At 35.9% G+C, this 20,937-nt stretch overlaps 1 protein-coding gene across 5 annotated transcripts in view; it reads right to left on the reverse strand.

Annotated features, from left to right (window-relative positions):
• CNKSR2 (connector enhancer of kinase suppressor of Ras 2) overlaps positions 1 to 20,937 on the reverse strand; it is a 294,707-nt gene that overhangs the window by 234,133 nt on the left and 39,637 nt on the right. For all 5 annotated transcript variants that reach the window (XM_023199069.1, XM_023199070.1, XM_023199072.1 and 2 more), the window contains exon 2: positions 5,423 to 5,586. In XM_023199069.1, the coding sequence (XP_023054837.1) occupies positions 5,423 to 5,586 (164 nt within the window). The remainder of the gene's footprint in view (positions 1 to 5,422; positions 5,587 to 20,937) is intronic.

Genomic DNA, 20,937 nt, shown 5'->3' on the forward strand with positions numbered 1-20,937 from the left:
AAAAAAAAAAAAAAAAAAAAAAAAAAAAAAAGTTTCTTTTATAATATGGCATCAGGAAAAACTCTGCTTCCTAAGGGGAACTAATACAACTTCTCCTTTTTGTAATACAAATTATGACACTAAAATTATTTTTGTTTTTGTCCTGGCTATATTAGCTCACAACTAAACATGAAGCACACCAAAAGCAATCATAGTAACTTTTTGGTAAGTGTATTTGTTTTCTTATTTTCTTTGTTCTCACATTTCAACTAATATTTGTTAATTCATCCTAAATATCTTGTCTATTATACCTTATTACAGAAAGGGGTTATATGAATAAGTATAATTAGCCTTTTTACTATCTTCAAATAGAAAAGGATTGTAGGATCCCTTCAAACTTTGGGGAAAGTTTTCATAAGTTACAATTAAAATGTAAAGCAGCTAACTGTGAATTGTAAAACACCCCTTAAAAAGGCTGGTTAATATTATCCAAGGATAATCTTGATTAAACCACTTAGCAGCATGCACCTTACGGTTGTGCGTAAAGTTAAAATTATTACCACCTTACTGAAAATGGCAAAACCCAAAGAATGTAAGAATTTGCTTGGGCCTGGGAGGCTAAGTTTGACTTACCTTTTCACAGTTGGGGAAACTGAGGTATGGGAAGATTTCTTTTTTTTTTTTTTTTTTTTTGCTTAAAAAACTCAGTACTTAAACTAGACAGAGTTCAGAATGGAACTACAAGTCACCAGGACATCTGTGAGTGGATATGTCTCCCACATTCCTTAGCATCAATATTCTACTCCTACTCTCAGAAACATGGTAACAATAATTAAATCAAAGTGTAAGATGAAGAGTGAAAAAGGAAATTAAGTCATACAATAATATTATTAAGTCAACAACCACTGGGTACCTACTTTGTACAACATTTAGGTGTCTTTTTTCCTATGGCAATTTAAGACAAGAGAAAACTTAGTGGAGACAAAATGAGGGGAGAGGAAGGTTCTGATGCCTAAACATTAACGTTACCACTACAGATTTAATGGTGATAAAAGTCTGCTTGTCTTTTGCTGAGAATTTACATATTTATTAAAAAAACACTTTCTTCTAAAGTTATAAATTTTTCTAAAATAACATAGTATTAATATGTTAAATATTCACTGCTTAATTTGAACTGTAATATTCTTCCCTCAAGTTAAAAGATTTGGCTTGTGCAAATAAAACAACATTCTATTCAAATTATATTGCATCTGAGAATGGATTATTTGTGAAATGTGGGAGAGTTTGTCCAGCTGGTCACTATAGAATGAAAGAAATCCTCTCATGTTTATAAAAGATGCTCTCTAATGACTAGATAAGAACAATTTATAACTATACAAACTAACTGTAAATGATACTTCTTCTGTAAATGTAATTGTAAATGAAAATACTGAAAAGTATTTTTAGAAGTTTTCCCTGTGTTAAAGCATTTTTCTAAAGTAAAAAATGATGGCATTTTTCATTTTTGTGTATAAATGATTTTAATAAGAAAACATTTGTCTGCCAACAAAGTATAGTAATCTCTTAGAGAAGTTCAAATTATAACAATTAGAGAGAAGCCTACTCAATCAACCTGGTAACTGATATTTCACTCTGTAGCCACTAGCCTTCATAAAAGATTATTTTAAATTATTTCTCTCTATATAACACTAGCATCTCAAATGATTTATTAGGAAAGGTAAAATAATATTAGTCTTCTTATAAATAAAAATCCAAAGGCAAAGTAAAACTATTTCAGAGTCTTCAAAATTTAAGAAACTAAAATTATTATTTTTCATATGACTCAATAATTAGGGAATACAATAATCATCCGGACAAAACCTGGAAGGATACTCTCAGAAGGTCTAACTTGGAAACCTCCTAAAAATACATTATGCAGAATAGAGGTGAAAAATGTGGAGGACAGAGAATTGCAGAGGCAAAAAGAATCTTTAAAAGATATGTAGCAGAGGATGGGGAAGGAAATTCTTAAAACTTGTTCTAGTTAATGAACGTAACTACACTAATAATCCAAAAACATGTTTTAAAAATTTAGAAGAGTATAATAGGTTAGAAGCTCATCTGTATGTAATCAGATTTATGTGCTACTATTTTAACAAAAAAGATTAATTGATCTCTGAAGTTAATTTTTTAATTTTTAAAATTTATTTTATTTCATTTTATTTTTTGATACAAGGTCTTGCTCTGTCACCCAGGCTGGAGTGCAGTGGCATTATCACAGCTCACTGCAGCCTGAACTTCCTGAGCTTAAACGATCCTTCCACCTCAGCCTTCTGAGTACCTGGTACTACAGGTGTATGCCAGTACTTTAAATTTTTTGTAGAGATGTGGTCTTGCTACATTGCCCAGGCTGGTCTTGAACTCCTAGACTCAAGTGATCTGCCCTCCTCAGGCTCCCAAAGTGCTGGGATTACAGGCATGCCACCATGCCCAGCCTCAAGTTAATTTTTATCATTACAATTCCCAATTACTACCAATACAGATACCTTCTGGCTATTTCTTTCATGTAAGTGGATGGTTTGTTGTGACTTGGTAAGTCACCAGTACATCACACACTCTTACCTACCATTTAAAGAATCGACAAGTAAATCAAGCACCTTTTGCTTTAGGCCAGGGGTATGGAGGGCACTGTGTCAACTTTTTAAAAATGTAGGTTTATTCACTACAGATTTGCTTTTTATTGGATATGCATAGCAAAACTTGGTATTACTATTAGTATAAAAAGGACTACCTCAAGAAAACAAAAACTTACACATGAAATGTACTTAGCTGCTGTGTTTGTCATATATGTTACTTATTTGTTCATATACTTGGCCATTACCATGTGCCAGAACCAGTAGTGACTTAGAACTGCTCGAACACAGCCATTTAAGTCTTAATGTTAATTTGTGCTAAGTTCATATCAGCCTTCTCTTTCAATCATATGCATGCAAAAGCATTTGAAAGAAATAAAGATACGCATTTAACATTTTAGAAAAGTAACGTCAGCTATATCCTCACCAGTGGCAAATTTTCACTAACCACTTAACTAGAAATACTTAATATTGGCACCACATATTTTACAATGTCAATGCCATTTTATTCAGCGTTCTTAATTTAAATGCATCGTGTAGCAGGTTTTTAGCTTTATAATACATTGCTTTACAAATATGAGTGAGTCTTAAAAGGCTTGCTTTAATGAATTTTTTGGAAAATAAATTATTTTAAGATGAATGAACCAAGCAATTATGTTGCAAAGAAACAAATCCCAGCAATTGCAAACATCAAATCTTTCACACAAAATGCCTGAAATTATAAGTACATGAAAAATGAAATGAAAACTGTTCTTATCCTGTCATAAACGATTTATTTACAGTTCCTAATAAAAAATGTATTGTCAGAACACAAATTAAGGCCCATACATTAAGCTATATATATATATTTTATTTATGTTTTTACTCTTTCAGTTAATAGTCTTTGCTCTCTATTGAAGCATACTAAATGATAGCTTAATAGCTTGAAATATTATTACACCTCCAAGTCATGAACAGCTTACTTCCTTCTAGAATAACATGATGCAAACAATATATCTGATGCTTAATAAATATATGTTGCATGAATAAATGTGACTAAATAAACCTTTGATTCTCATCAGCTGCCATAAACATTTATTCACATAAGGAATAACTTCAAGACAAGGTAGATGAAAATACAGTATAGCTTAAAGAAACAAAAGGAATCTGCTAATTTTTCTATGTCTTCCTTATATGAGGAACAGAAACTTCAAAGTCAAAGGCTGTGTAGGCAAGAGAAAAATTACAGTTCTCTGAAGAAAGACAAGAGAGTTTAATTCAGTAAGATAACATTAATTTAACATCTTTTATGAGCTTAGCACTGGGCAGAAAGCTAAATAAAAAATATGAACTAAACAAAGGTGTCTTCCTTTGAGGAGTCCAACATGAATTAAAGGATAAAAGAACCTAAGCAAAGAATTGTAATGTGATACAAGGTGTAAGGTGTTACCTTTTTTTCTCATCATTTCCCATTCTGCACAAACTAAATGACAATTCTCAATTTTCTCTGAATATTCCATATTCTTTCACAATTCTGTTTTTACACGATATTTCTTCTGCCTAGATAACTTTTCTCCAACTTTTTGTCTGGCAAATATCTAATCATCTTGCAAGACCAAATGCATATGTTACCTACACTTTCTGAATCCCTCAGAAGCGTTCATTTCCTTCTACACTCCCCTGGAATTTTCTTTAAATCTATGTTGTCTTCTAATGGCTATTGTCTTTCTTAATGGACTGTATATATTTTAGGAGTACAGACTGTGTCTTTTTCATCATTGCATTCCCAGTGATAGCACTGTTTGAGCAGGAATATATAATTGTTGAAAAAGAAAAGAATACAGTAGACATAAGGAAAATGTAGAATGGCCAGTGAAGATCAAAGAGACAAGACTTAGCAGGGTAAACCAAAATTCGAAGAGCAGTTGGGGACAGAGGGGAAGGACGTAAAGATACAGTCCCAATAGTACAATTTCCTGGACTAGTCAACTCAGCTTGCTGATAAGGAATCTCACCTCCTGATTTCATAATGGTATGTAGAAGAAAATCAGAATTCACGACCCAGAAATCTGCTTTATATTCCCCAGAAAGCATCTGTTACATAAACTGAAATGTATCTGTACTTCTGACTTGTTGATGTATATCCATTACATTAGGAAGGGGTAAGAAGGAAGTTTAACATTTGACCTCTTTGGGGACTGCAACTAAGAAACTGCTCAATAAACAGAAAAAAAAAGTTGGTGTTTAAATTTATTTTCTGCGTTAACTTCCAGAAGAGCTCAATCACATAATGAAGCATCCAAATGACATGACTTTAAACCTGGTGCTTAAACCCAGAACTGTACAGGGATTAAAGCTCAGCATCTGAAAGGATTCACCACAGCTACATGGTTCAAACTTAGAAGTGGTCTAGACATCTATTTCTGATGCCATGCTTTTAAGTAGGGTTAGGTCAGCAGAGCCTTGTTCATAGGTCAAACTCCAAATGTCTAGACTGTATGTATGGAACACTGTCAACCATCAATATTCTTTCCTTTCTCAAAGTGTGAGAGCCTAGCACATGAGTGGTTCATCTATGAAGAGCCCTGTTTATGAGACATACACTCTGGACTTAAGGTTTTGATATACCCAACTCTTACTGTTATAAAAGATGTTACAAACAGGGAATGGTTATTTGGCACTAATATAATAAAAATTTCAGGAAGGAAGAAAATATCAGGTCCAGTTGGTTGAGAATCAGGGTTTTTTTCTTCTATTTGCATTTCAATTATCAAAAGAAGAGAGGAAAAAAGGGAAAAGCAACAAAAGAAGAAAAAGGGAAGTTTCCCTCTTCACCAGTTTTATGTCCTTACCAATGCACACAGAAGGTCAACTGCTTCCAAGATCAGTTCCTGATGACCAATGCGGCTGACCCCCAGATCTTCTAGCTCCTGATGTGTAATGCGCAGCAGCTGGTCCCCACTGATCTTCTCCCTCTCAAAATTCTTAATATACTGCTGCAAACAGTCATCAAGACCTACAAAATAAAAGTATGAAAGACCAGAATGAAAACATGGTCAAACCAAACAAACGTGAAGGGTGGGAGAAGCAAGCATTAGTGCTACCATGTCACAAATTAAGTCCATTTTAACTCTGAACTAGCCAAATCCTTCACCCTTTCTTTTTTTTTTTTTTTTTTTTTTTTTTGAGATGGAGTCTCGCTCTGTCACCCAGGCTGGAGTGCAGTGGCCAGATCTCAGCTCACTGCAAGCTCCGCCTCCCGGGTTTACGCCATTCTCCTGCCTCAGCCTCCGGGTAGCTGGGACTACAGGCGCCAGCCACCGCGCCCGGCTAGATTTTTGTATTTTTTTAGTAGAGACGGGGTTTCACCGTGTTAGCCAGGGTGGTCTCGATCTCCCTGGGTGGTCTCGGCCCCCTTCACCCTTTCTTAACCTACATATGGGCTATGGTGAAAAAGAAAATTACTTCATCATACTCATAGTTGTCAGGTACCTAGTTGAATTTTCCTCAGCACGTACTGGAAATCTTTATCTCACGTCTGTGCAGTTCTCCTTGCTGACTATTTCATAAAGTATGCCAACAGGCAGGTTCCCCTATTTTTAAATTTATGTGCATCACCTTCTTACTTTCTTATTTAAACCCCACTTCAGAGGAAGAGATGTCCTTCCTATTTAAAGCTAATCTATCTTTCTGTACTCTGTAGTCCCATCTCCTGCCACCTTAAGATGACTTCAATAACTAAAAAATTAAATTCTCTTTGTTTCAACTATTTCCTATTAATTGACTCATTCTATGTTCAAATCTCTGCCATCTTAAAACAAAACACAAAATCCTTATTTTGATTTCACTGATCATGTGTGCTCCTCACTAGTCTGTCACCCTCTTTGGATTCAAGCCCTTACCCTTATTTCCTCACCTGTGATGCATTCCTTAATCCATTATCATTTGGATTTTACTCAAATCTAAAAGTAGAAATCAGGATTACACGGGGCAATTCATACGTGATTGGCTAGGCTATAGGTTGAGTCGGTTTCAATCATCTGTGAAGTGGCTTGATACAAATGATGAACTGGACTAATAAAACTAACGCTCTAGAAATTTAAGTAAAGAATACCAAGAAAATGAGGCAATTAGCTGAAACTAAGAGGTCCTCATTATGTCAAGGAGGGAGACCAGAGGCTATAATATATATATATATATATAATATATATATAATTTTTCATCTTTGCATTCCCAGTGATAGCACTGTTTGAGCAGGACTATGTAACTGTTGAAAAAGAAAAGAGGCCGGGCGCGGTGGCTCAAGCCTGTAATCCCAGCACTTTGGGAGGCCAAGGCTGGTGGATCACGAGGTCAGGAGATCTAGACCATCCTGGCTAACATGGTGAAACCCCATCTCTACTAAAAATACAAAAAACTAGCCGGGCGTGGTGGCGGGCGCCTGTAGTCCCAGCTATTCGGAGGCTGAGGTGGGAGAATGGTGTGAAACCGGGAGGCGTAGCTTGCAGTGAGCCGAGATCGCGCCACTGCACTCCAGCCTGGGCGACACAGTGAAACTCCCTCTCAAAAAAAAAAAAAAAAAAAAGAAAAGAAAAAGAAAAGAATACAGTAGACAAATATATATATATATATATATATTCCAGGCTATAATAAATATATATATATATTCCAGCTGAAGTTATGGAGGAGCAGAAATTATTTTAAAAAAATAGAAAAAAAACAGATGAAATTAGAAAAGATGTGCAAAAGGAAGTCAAGTTTCCAAACAGAGAGATTATGTAGCCATTGAGAAAGAAAATGAGTCAGTCCTAAAAGCACTGTGATTCCTGACAGGGTCTAGTATAAGGCCACAGATGTTTTTACTATATTCTCAAACTTCCTTAAAGTGACTAGAATTACTTTCTAGCCTCTCTATACAACCTGCTTTTTCTTTCATTCTCCATTAGTATGTGTATACTGCAGAGGGCTGAAATGTTCTCACTGGATATAGCAACGTGAAAGTCACTAGTGACATTCCTGAGAGTTGTTTTCACAGTATATTGTTTACACACACACAATTCAGGAGGGCAATACAAATTGAAAGTAGATGAGAAAAATATGGTTAGAGGAAAATATGGTTAGTCATAAAGTGGGAGCCAGAATAACGAAAACATAAAAAATTCATACAAATGAAAAATACTAATAGTTTAAAACATTCATTAGATAACAGCAAGCCAGTTTCTCAGAGAAGTCCATCCAGTTTTTTCTTAAATTGATACATAATAATTGTATATACTTATGAGATACATGTGATATTCTGATACATTCATATGAAGTATAATGATCAAAACAGGGTAATTGGAATATCCATCACCTCAAATATGCCCATCCATTTTTGACACTGAAGTCAGCAAAAAGGATTTCTTGTGGAAAGAAATCCTTGTGTGATGTAATAAACAACACCTTCAACAAACTCTTTTGATAAACACAACTATAAGTTCCCATTGGACTGTTTCTTACAGTAAGGCTCAAAATACATTTAAAAAATGTTACCTTGTATTGTAGACCAAATAATAACTGATTATCATGAAGATAGAACCATGTTTATCTTTGCTGGCTTTAAGGATGTTACAATCTATCAACAGGGTTTATAATTCCAGGGAGAAAATAAGTACATAAGTGAAAATAGGCCCCCACAGTAGGAAAGAGCATCAGGGGCAGGGATGTGGGGAGGAGACCAGGAAGAGACTGACAGCTGAGGCCAAGATTTAGCCACGGTGAAGGTTAGGAAATTCCTTGAAGGCGCAGGAAGGAAGGTCCAGGGTGACTGAGGGAAACCCATGCAGTAGCTGCTGATCCTGCTGGCCCTATGGCTGGGCACCATGGGATTAGGCAGGGCTGAGCTCCTAAGGGCCTAGCAGCAGGGCCTGCAGGTGCCCTGGGGAAATTCCATAAGCATCCACTTATGCAGTGAGCCTTCAGGGAGACCAATATGAGCAGTGCTATGGATACACTCTTCCCAGCAGGAACCTTTGTGAGGCTAGAATTTAAGCTCCAGTATACAAGTTTCTGGAAGAAGAATCCTGAGTGCAAAGTCAAGTCCAGTGGAAAGAAGCAGAAATGCCTGGCCTACATCAAACTTGAGGATAAAATTTTAGGCCAGATGGTCCATTGCCCCATACAGATGCAGGATGGACAGGAGCCTGAAAAGCACCAGGAGATCCAGTGCAGTAGAGTGGAGCAGGCCAGCCATGACCCTCACAGCTACTACTTCCCTGGAAAATTTGCCTTCTTTTTAAGGCCCTGCTCCCCAGCACAGAACCCTGGACTGAATTTTATCGTGCTCTCCAGACAGCTGCACATGGTAACCAGTGGAATACCCTGCCCTCCTAGTGATGATCCCATTATATCCCGAGCTAATAAAACTACTCTCCAAAAAACAAAGAAAAAAATATAAAATAAAAAAAAGATTACCATAGAATTCAGCAATTCCACTTCAGGGTATATACCCAAACAAAATGAAAGCAGGTATTTGAAGAAATAGTTGTACACCTATGCTCATACAAGCATTATTCACAATAGGCAAGAGGTGGAAGCAACCCAAGTGTCCACTGATGTATAAGTAGACAAAGAAAATGTTGGAGGAGGTGGAGCAAGATGGTAGAACAGAAGGCTCCACCAATTGCCTTCCCTAGCCTCTGACAAGGACACCAATTTAATAATTATCTACACAAAAAAGCACCCTCATAGGAACCAAAAATCAGGTGAGCATTCACAGTACTCGGTTTTAACTTCGTATCACTGAAAAAGACACTGAAAACCTAAAAAAAAAAAAAAAAAAAGTCTTAAGCAGTGATGCCACACCTCCCTCAAGCCCAGGCAGTGGTAGGGTGGTTACTAGAGTGTTTGTTTGTGCTGGAGGGAGAGCACAGCAATTTGTGAGGCATTGAACTTACTGCTGTCCTGATAGAGCAGAAAGGAAAGCAAGACCAAACTCAGCTGACACCCACTCAGAGAGGGAGCATTTAAACCAGCCCTAGCCAGAGTGGAATCGTCAGTCCTGGCAGTTGGAACCTGAGTTCCCACAAACCTTGCCACCATGGGCTAAAGTGCTCTGAGGATTTAAATAAATAAACTTGAAACACAGTCTAGACCACAAAGACTGCAAATCCTAGGAGAGTCCTAATGCCGAACAGGGCCTAGAGACAGTGGATAGGGGTGACACGCAACATACTAAAACACCAGCCAGGGTGGCCAAGAGAGTGCTGGTATTATCCCTTCCCTAACTCCAGGCTTTACAGCTCATGGCTCCAAAAGAGACTCCTCCTTCCTTCTGCTTGAGGAGAAAAAAAGGGAAGAGTGGGGAAGACTTTATCCTGCATCTTGGATACTAGCTTGGCCCAGTCAGAGTCATGAGGGCCCCTTTCCAGGCCCAAGCTCCTGGATGACATTCCTAGACATACCCTTGTCCAGAAGGGAATGACCCTATCCTGGCACCATTCATTACCAGCTAACTGAAGAGCCCTTGGGCCCTGAATAAGCAGCAATGATACCCAAGTACTACATCATGGATCCTGTGTGAGACTGTGAGATTTGTTGGCTTCAGGTAAGACCCAGCACATATGCAGCTGTGGTTGACTACAGGGCACAATTCCTTCTGCTTCAAAAAAGCAGAGGGAAAAGGAAAGGGGACTTTGTCTTGTATCTTAGGTACCAGCTCATGCATAGGGGGTAGAGAAAAAAGCAGGTTCTTGGGGTCTACAATTCTAGGACTTGGCTCTTAGATGGATGACATTTCTGGACCTGCCCTGGGCCAGAGGGGAGCCCACTGTCCTTGAAGGGTGAGGCCCAGGCCAGGCAGCATTTGGTACAAGCTAATTGAAGAGACCTTGGGTCTTAAGGAAACAGCAGTGGTAGTTTGGCAGTACTCACCGTGGTTTTGTGGTGATGGTGGCCATGGAGGGAGGGGGTTCCTCTGCCTTTGGAAAGGGGAGAGAAGAGTGGGAAGAACTACATCTTGTGGTTTGAGTGTCAGATCAGCCGCAGTACAACAGAACAACAGGTGCACTTCTAAGGTTTTAAATGCTAGTCCCTGGCTCCCAGACAGCACCTCTGGACCCACCCAGGGCCTGGGGAAAATTGCTGCCCTGAAGGGAAGAACACAAGCCTGTTGGCTTTGGCATTTGCTTACTGTAGAGCCCCAGGATCTTGAGAGAACATAGGCAGTAGCCAGGGAGGGGTTAAAGCAGGCCTTGAGCAACACGTAGTGCTATGTTGGCTTCAGGTATGACCCAGCACAGTCACGGTGGTGGTGGCCACAAGGGTGCTTGTCTCACTCCACCCACAGCTCCAGGTGGCTCACAACAGAGTGAGAGACTGTTTATTTGGGAGACAGTAAGGGAAGAGAACAAAAGTCTCTTCCAGGTAGTCCAGAGAATTATCCCAGATCTTGTCCAAGATCATCAAGAAGGCCTCCATGATCCTATAAGAACCACAGCATCACTGGGCTTGGGGTGCTCCCTGAGGCAGATACAGCTTAGATAATAATACCTAAGTCCTTTCAAATATCTGGAATTCCTTCCCAAGAAGGATGGGTACAAACAAGTCTTGGCTGCAAAAACTATAATAAATTCCTAACTTTTCAATGCCCAGCAACAGATGAACATCTATGAGTATTAGGACAATTCGGGAAAACATAATCTTATCAAATGAATGAAATAAGGCACCAGGTGCCAATCCTGGAGAAACAAAAGATATGTGACATTTCATGTAGATAATTCAAAATAGCTATTTTGAGGAAACTTAAAGAAATTTCAAGATAATGCAGAGAAGGAATTCAGAATTCTATCAGATAAATTTAACAAAGAGATTGAAATAATTTAAAATAATCAAGCAGAAATATTGGAGCTGAAAAATGCAATTGTCGTACTGAAAAATGCATCAGAGTCTTTTAACAGCAGATTTGGTCAAGCAGAAGAAAGAATTCGTGAGCTTGAAGACTGGCTATTTGAAAATACAGTCAGACGAGATTTAAAAAAAGAATAAAAAACAATTACCCATGCCTACAGGCACCTCAAAAGGGAATATCTAAGTGTTATTGCCCTTAATCAGGAGGTGAGGAAGAAGTCAGGGGTAGAAGGTTTATCGAAAGGAATAATAACAGAGAACTTCCCAAACCTAGAGAAATACATCAATACCTAAATACAAGAAGGTTATAGAACACCAAGCAGAATTAGCCCAAAGAAGACTACCTCAAGGCATTTAATAATCAAATTCCAAAAGTCAAGGATAAAGGATCCTCAAAGCAACAAGAGAACACAAACAAACAACATACAATGGAGCTCCAATACATCTAATGTCAGAGTTTTCAGTGGAAAACTTATAGGCCAGCAGAGAGTGGCATGACATATTTAAAGTGCCAAAGAAAAAAACTTTTACGCTAGAAGAGTATAAACAGCAAAAATATTCTTCAAACATGAGGGAGAAATAAAGACGTTCCCAAACAAAAGTCGTGATATTTCATCAACATGAGACCTGCCCTGCAAGAAATGCTAAAGGAAGTACTTCAATCAGAAAGAAAAGGACATTATGAGCAATAACTAGTCATCTAAAGGCAAAAAACTCACTGGCAATAGTAACCACACAAAAAACACAGAATATTATAACACTGTAATTGTGGTGTGTAAACTCCTTTTATCCTAAGTAGAAAGACTAAACAATGAACCAATCAAAAATAAAAACTACAACAGCTTGTCAAGACATAGACAATACAATAAGATCTAAATAGAAACAACAAAAAGTTAAATAGTGGGAGTATGAAGTTGAGGCGTAGAGTTTTTATTAGTTTTCTTTTTGCTTGTTTGTTTGTCAGCACAAACAGGGTTAAGTCCTCATGAGCTTAAAATAATGGTTATTAAGATAGTATTTGCAAGGCTCATGGGAACCTCAAACCAAGAAACTAAATCATTTCAAATTGGGAAAATCACTTTCACTAAAAGGAAGATAGAACAGAAAGAAAGAAGGAAGAGAAGACCACAAAATGGCCAGAAAACAAATAACAAAATGGCAGGAGGAAGTCTTTACTTATCAACAGTACACTGAATATAAATGGACTAAACTCTCCAATAAAAAGTCATAGAGTGGATGCGTAAATTTAAAAACAAAACACAGTGATCTGTTGCCTATAAAGAAACATACTTCACCTATAAAGACACAAATAGAGTGATAATAAAGGAATGGAAAAGATATTCCATGCCAATTGAAATCCAAAAAGAGCAGGAGTAGCTATACTCATATCAGGAAAAATAGATTTCAAGACAAAATCTATACAAAGAGGCAAAATAATAGAATCATAAAGGGGTCAATTCAACAAGAATTGAATTTCAAATATATATGCAACCAGCACTGGAGAACTCAGATATAAAAGCAAATATCAATGAAGCTAAAGAGACAGAGAGCCCCCAATACAATAATAGCTGAAGACTTCAACACCCCACTTTCGGCATTTGACGGATATTCCAGACAGAAATTAATCAAGAAACATTGGACTTTATCTACACCATAGAACAAACAGACCTAACAGATATGTACAGGATATTTCATCCAAAGACTGCAGAATACACATTCTTTTCCTCAGCAAATGGATCATTCTCAAGGACAGACCACGTTAGGTTACAAAACAAGCCTTAAAACATTCAAAAAAAACAAAAATATTCTCAAGCATCTTCTTTGACTACAAAAGCATAAAATTAGAAATTGGTGACAAAAGAAATTTTGGAAACTATACAAATACATCAAAACTGAACAATACATACCCAAATGACCAGTGGATCAATGAAGAAAGTAGGAAGGAAATTGAAAAAATTCTTGAAACAAATGATAATGAAAACACAACATACAAAAACCTATGGGATACAGCAAAAGCAGTACTAAGAGGGAAATTTATAGCTATATGTGCTTACATCAAAAAAGAAGAAAAACTTCAAATAAACAACCTAACAATGCATCTTAAAGAACCAGAAAAGAGAGCAAACCAAACCCAAAATACTAGAAGAAATAATAAAGACCATAAACAAGTGAAATTGAAATGAAGCAATACAAAAGAGCAATAAAACAAAAAATTGGCATTTTGAAAAGTTAAACAAAATTGACAAACCTTTGGCTAGACTAAGAAAATAAGAAAGAAGACCCAAATAAATAAAATCAGAGGTAAAAATGGACACATGACACTTGATACTGCAGAAATTCAAAGGATCATTAGTGGCTACTATGAGAAACTACATGCCAATAAACTGGAAAATCTTGAAGAAATGAGCAAATTTCTAGACAAAAAGAACCAAGATTGAAACATAAAGAAATCCAAAACTTGAATATGCCAATAACAAGTAACGAGATTGAAGCCATAATAAAAATTCTCACAGTAAAGAAAAGCCTGGGAGTTGACGGCTTCACAGGTGAATTCTAGCAAATATTTAAAGGAGAACTAATACCAATCTGACCCAAACTATTTTGAAAAATAGAAGACAATACAGCCAAACTCATTCCATGAGGCCAATATTACCCTGACACCAAAACCAAAGACACATTGAAAAAAGAAAACTACAGGCAATATATCTCATGAATATTGATGCAAAAAACCTCAACAAAATACTAGCAAGCCGAATACAGTAATATTAAATACTTTAAAACCATAATTCATCATGACCAAGTATTTATCCCTGGGATGCAAGAATTGTTCAACATATGCAAATCAATCAATGTGATACATATCTACAGAATAATGAACAAAAACCATCTGATCATTTCATTTGATGCTGAAAAAGCATTTGATAAAATTCAACTTCCCTTCATGATAAAAACCCTCAAAAAAACTGAGTATAGAAGGAACAAACCTTAATATAATAAAAGCCATATATGGCAGTCCCACAGCTAGTATCATACTGAATAGGGAAAAACTGAAAGCCTTTCCTTCAAGATCTGGAACACGACAAGGATGCCCACTGCCACCACCATTATTCAACATAGTGTTGGAAGTCCTAGCTAGAGCAGCCAGGTAAGAGAAATAAATAAACGACATCCAAATTGGAAAGAAAGAAGTCAAATTATTCTTATTTGCTGATGAGATGATCTTATATTTAGAAAAACCTAAAGAATCCACAAAAAAACTATTAGAAGTGATAAATTCAGTAAAGTTGCAGGATACAAAATTAACACACAAAAATCAGTAGCACTTCTACATTCCAACAGTGAACAATCTGAAAGAGAAAATAAAGTAATTTAATTTATAATAGTCCCACATAAAGTTAAACACCTAGGAATCAACTTAACCAAAGAAGTGAAAAATCTCTACAATGAAAACTATAAAACATTGATGCAAGAAATGGAAGAGACCACGAAAAAAAGGGAAAGATATTTCATGTTAATGGATTGGAAGAATCAATATTGTTAAAATGCCCATACTATTCAAAGCAATCTACAGATTCAAAGCAATCCCTATCAAAATGCCAATGACATTCTTCACAGAAATAGAAAAAAAAAATCCTAAAATTTATATAGAACCACAAAAGATCCAGAATAGCCAAAGCTATCCTAAGCAAAAAGAACACAACTGGAGGAATCGCACACCTGACTTCAAATTATACTACTGAGGTATAGTAAACAAGACAGCATGGTACTGGCATAAAAACAGACAGAGACCGGTGGAATAGAATAGAGAACACAGAAACAAATCCACACACCCACAGTGTACTCATTTTCGACAAAAGTGCCAAGGACATACACTGGAGAAGGCCAGTCTCTTTAATAAATGGTTCTGGGAAAACTGGATATCCATGGGCAGAAGAACGAAACTAGATCTATTATCTCCTGCTATATACAAAATTCAAAACTGATTAAAGACTTAAATCTAAGACTTCAAACTATGAAAATACTACCAGAAAACATTGCAGAAACTCTCCAGGACATTGGTCTTGGCAAAGATTTCTTGAGTAATACCCCACAATCACAGGCAACCAAAGCAAAAATGAACAAATGGGGTCACATAAGTTAAAAGGCTTCTGCACAGCAAAGGAAACAGTCAACAAAGTGAAGAGACAACCCACAAAACGGGAGAAAATATTTGCAAGCTACACATCTGACAAGGGATTAATAACCAGAATATGTAAGGAGCTCAAACAACTCTATAGGGAAAAAAATCTAACAATCTGGTTAAAAATGGGCAAAAGATTTGAATAGGCAGTTCTCAAAAGACATACAAATGGCCATAAGGCATATGAAAAGGTATTCAGCATCACTGATCATCACAGAAGTGCAAAGAAAAACTACAATGAGATAGCATCTCACCCCAGTTAAAATGGCTTATATCCAAAATACAAGCAATAACAAATCCTGGTGAGGACGTGGAGAAAAAGGAACCCTTGTATACTGTTGGTGGGAATGTAAATTAGTACAACCACTATGGAGAATCGTTTAGTGGTTCCTCAAAAAACTAAAAATAGAGCTACCACATGATCCAGCAATCCTACTGCTGGGTATACACCCCAAATAAAGGAAATCAGGATATCAATGAGATATCTGCACTGGGTCCCAGAAGACCCAGTGGCTACTCTGGGTCTTTTCTGGTTCCATATAAATTTTAGGATGGTTTTTTTTTATATTTCTGTGAAGAATGTCATTGGTATTTTGATAGGGATTTGTTGCAATTCTGCAGTTTGTCGCAGTTCCGTTCACGATAGCCAAGATTTTGAAACAACCTGTGTCCATCAACAGATGAATAAAGAAAATGTGGTACATATACATAATGGAGTAATATTCAGCCATAAAAAAAGAATGAGATCCTGTCATTTGCAACAACATGGTTGGAACTGGAGATCATTACATCAAGTGAAATAAGCTAGGCACAGAAAGACAAACATCAAATGTTCTCACTTATTTGTGGGATCTAAAAATTAAACAGAGTAGAAGGATGATTACCAAACGGTGGGAAGGGTAGTGGTGGGGGGAGGTGAGGGGCAGGTGGAAAAGGTTAATACATATGAAAATATATTTAGAAAGAATGAATAAGTTCTACTATTTGACAGCACAACCAAGTGACTACAGTGAATAAATTGTACCTTTTATTATAACTAAAATAATATAGTTATATTGTTTGTAACACTAAGGATAAATACTTGAGGGATGGATACCCCATTCTCCATGATGTGATCATTTCACATTGCATGCCTATATCAAAACATCTCATGTATCCCATATATACACACCTACTATGTACCCATAAAAATTAAAAATTTTTAAAAACGTTGTATATATGTTTTAAAATGTGTATACATTTTTTTCAGCCTTAAAAAGAAAGTGCTGATACATGATACTGAATGGATCAACCCTGAAGACATTATGCTAGCTGAAATAAGCCATTCACAAAAGGACAGAAACTGTATGATTCCACTTATATGAGGCATGCAGTCGTCATGCAATCGTCAAATTCAGAGACAGAAAGTAGAATGGGGCTGCCAGAGGCTCAAAGGAGGGATAATATGGATTGTTGTTTAATGAAGGGTTTCAGTTTTGCAAGATGAAAAGAATTCTGTGAATGGATGCTGAGGCCAGTAGTACAAAAATGTGAATGTACTTACTGCCAGTGAACTGTACACTTAAAGATGGTTAAGATAGTACATTTGATGATATGTGCATTTTACACTTAAAAATGCAATCGTTAAAATAAAATGACAAATTTTATATTATCTATATTTTACTATAAGAAGAAGTACAAATTAAGCAACAGATTAACCTTAAATAGCCTAAATTTGCTCCTTTCAAATTTTAATTAGACCCTTATAAGTATTTTGGGAGACATATGGGTATGTGAAAGCCACAGCTGTAAGTTACTATTATATATATGATTACAAATGCTATGTCTATCTATGTGTAATCAAACTTCTCTAATAGAAATACAATTTTCTTTTCTATTGAATACAAAAAAATCACTGGTGGCAATGATTTGCTAAATTTAGTATATTCTACATAGAAGTCATCAGTATGATGTTTTACCCAATCCTAATTCATCATGAAAAAAATTGCCTAATCATGATGGGACTTAATACGGTTATCTTTTTAAATATTTTCATTTAGCATCTAAGAAATACTGAGTGAGGACATGCTGAAAATTGTACGCTAGACATATCAAGGGAAAAAAGAATTTTGTATCTAAATGACATCTAGATGAATTTTAAAGTAATTAGTGTCATGAAGAATTAGTCAGTCATCTTTGCCAAGGTGCTGGGAGAAACTATCTTCTCCAAGGAGGATTTGCCCACGGGCAAGAGGAGACAGTTTTCCAGGTGGGAGGTAAGAGGAAGTGGTAATGAGAACAATGCTAGAGACTTGCCATTGTAAAGTGCAAAACTTGTTGATCCAACTTTACTTCTGAGGACACATCTAATCTTGGCTTATCTCAGTCCCAGGATTCCCTAATGCTCCTGATATTTTTAGATTTAAACTAGGTTCCAAAGTCAATAACTGCCTGTTCTTAATTCTTCTACAACACAGACTTCTATATGATTTTCCTAAGGAATGCCTCCCTTCCTGTCCCTAGTATCAGGATGCTCGTCTCAATGGTTTTCTAATTCCTGATACCAACTTTTATTTATTAACTGAACAAATATTTGTTGAATGCCTGTTTTTGAGCCAGGCATTATTCTAGGGAATAAAGAAGAAAAGTGAGCAGAAACGGACATGGCCCCTGCTTTCACTGAGGTAACAGTTTATTGAGAGAGAATCATGTTAAGTAAGTAATCACACAAACAACCCTAACAAGTAATAGAAGGAAAGTAAAGGTACCTGGCATGGTTCTCCAAGAGCCCATAATATGGTGATTTGACCACATCAGAGAGATCAGGGGTAAGTTTTCTGGGAGAAGTGTGGCAAGAACTGACATCTAGAGATGACTGGGAGTTAACTAGCCAAAGAGAGAGGAAAGAGTATTAGACTCTGAAAACAGCAAGGACTCAACAGCTTGGAGATAGGAGGGAGAATATAAGGCATTGAAAGACCACCATGACTGAAGGCTGTGTTCGGACTCGTGTTCTGAAAAACTCTTCTCCAGTTTCAACGTGTAGAACAGTGTCTTGTGGCCAGTTTGCCGTTTGCCGCAGAAACGATCATCTTTGGTAGGAGTTAATCTCCCTGCTTGGCACCTTCACTTGGTTCACTATTTTAGCTATGCAAGTTGAAGCTTTTCTACATATGTTCTTTCTTTGGACATTTTATTCTTCTATGACTATCTAAAATTCCTCCTACTGTCCTCTTAGTAAAGGAAGTTAAGGAAAAGATCTACAAGTAGAACTTACTTCATACATTATTTAGAACTATATCCATTGTCTCCTGAATAAGAATTCAAAATCAACAGAAAAATGTGATAAAAGGTAAATTACCTTCAAAAATGGTAATTCTAGAAAAAACTGTATAGTAATATAGAGGCAAAAAACTGCCTTTAGAAGTTATAGCTGATCATATTAATTCAGACATATGCATCTCATTAAATATGACTGAAATAATTTCCACAAAAGAAAATTTTAGCATAAAAGTACTGCAGAAACAAAGGGCACCATCTACTATTAAACTTAATCTCAATATATCTCCTGTGATCCTTCCCTAATACAAAACAAATCTTATTCATCATTTCAAATCCACACACACACACACACAAACACACATTTGCCCACTACAAATGAATGTCAGCATTATTAACTACTCAATAAGTTTACAGAGTCAAACACACACACACACACAAAATCCTTTGGTGCTTTAGAATATTTTGACTCTTAAAACATGTTCTAAAATACTGGGCTAATTTAAATACTTAGTCAACATGTACTTTGCATCTAATCACTAAACTATCATTACTTTTATTGAATATTAAAGTTAAAATAAAGCTATGAATTTTAATATCTTGTCACAAGTAAGGATTTAATGTTAGGATAAAAAGAATCCTACATTTATACACCAGCCATTTCTGATTATGTTTCCTAAAAATAATATAAGTGGTGATATTTAATTTTTTGTTTTGTTTTATATATCAGAATCAATTTGTAACATAGCATAATGAAATTAAAAGCCAAATAATTTCTTTTCACCTATGAAGTAAATTTTACTTGACCCAGGAAAATAGCCTATTTTGAAGGCCTGTTTTTTTCTCCTAAAATGTATATAATTTTTCTCAAAATAATTTCAATTTTATTTTAAAATTATAATTTAATTACAAATTTCTAATTACTACTCAAAACATTGTCAGTTTTCCATTGCTTCTCAAATTTTATGTTCATATAAAACATCTGGGGATCTGATTAAACTATACTAAATTTTGATTTAGTTGGAGTGTGGCCTGAGATTTTGTATTTCTAACAAGCTCCAAAATATTAACATTACTAGAGCAACAATTGTCAAAGGCCAAAAGAGATTTTATTTTTTTCAATAAGTGATGAAGTCATCAAATAGGACAATAATGATGACTGGTTTTATATATATAATGATGACTGGTTTTATAAATATATATATATATATATTTATATATATATATTTATATATATATATTTATATATATATTTATATATATATAAAACATATAAGCTTATGTTTCTAGATTATCTAGCCATGCCCTTTTCGCAACTTCCAGCCCGAATTAGAAAATATATGATACTCAAGAATTAACAAATATTTCTCAGAAATCTATAGAAAATAAAGGAACTGTAAGCTAGACAAATTATTACAACTAAATGGAGAGAAAAAGTCTATTCCAAAATAATTTTAATTATGTTTATTTGAATAAATCCCTAGTTTCACGTTTTATGGATACTCAGAGAACTTCCTCATTTTCCCAAAAGTGAAGACTGTGGAGAAATTCACCAGGCTAAATGAAAAATTAGTCTCAACCTGCACAATACTGTTATTAATTCTAAAAGAATGTGGCAGAAGTTCTTCAAAAAAGCAAAGAAACCACAAACAATACAAGCTTATGTTCCTTATCAAACATTTCTCAAAGAACTCTGAAAATATATCTTCTAGTATTTTTTATAATTCCTCTCTACTCAGCAAAATTCTCCTGAGTTATGACAGCATTTTACTATGATCAGTGTTCACTGAGGAAGTGGGGTTTCTCCTTTCACCAATCGAACTGGAAGATATCAGTTGTAACCACTGCTTTCCCTTGGTTCCCTCTAAACTCCAAATTTTACAAGTGGATAGGAATCAGAAGAAATACCTGAAAGTCAGAAACTGAGGAGTAAAAAGTTCTACAGATGCATTTGAATCAGGATGGTGGGGAGAGTGGATATCAAAGCCTTGACTAATACTGTGACTAAGAAACAGCTTGACAGACATATATATATATATATAT

Source organism: Piliocolobus tephrosceles, chromosome Y, assembly GCF_002776525.5.
Source record: "Piliocolobus tephrosceles isolate RC106 chromosome Y, ASM277652v3, whole genome shotgun sequence".
NCBI classification, from domain to species: Eukaryota; Metazoa; Chordata; class Mammalia; order Primates; family Cercopithecidae; genus Piliocolobus; species Piliocolobus tephrosceles.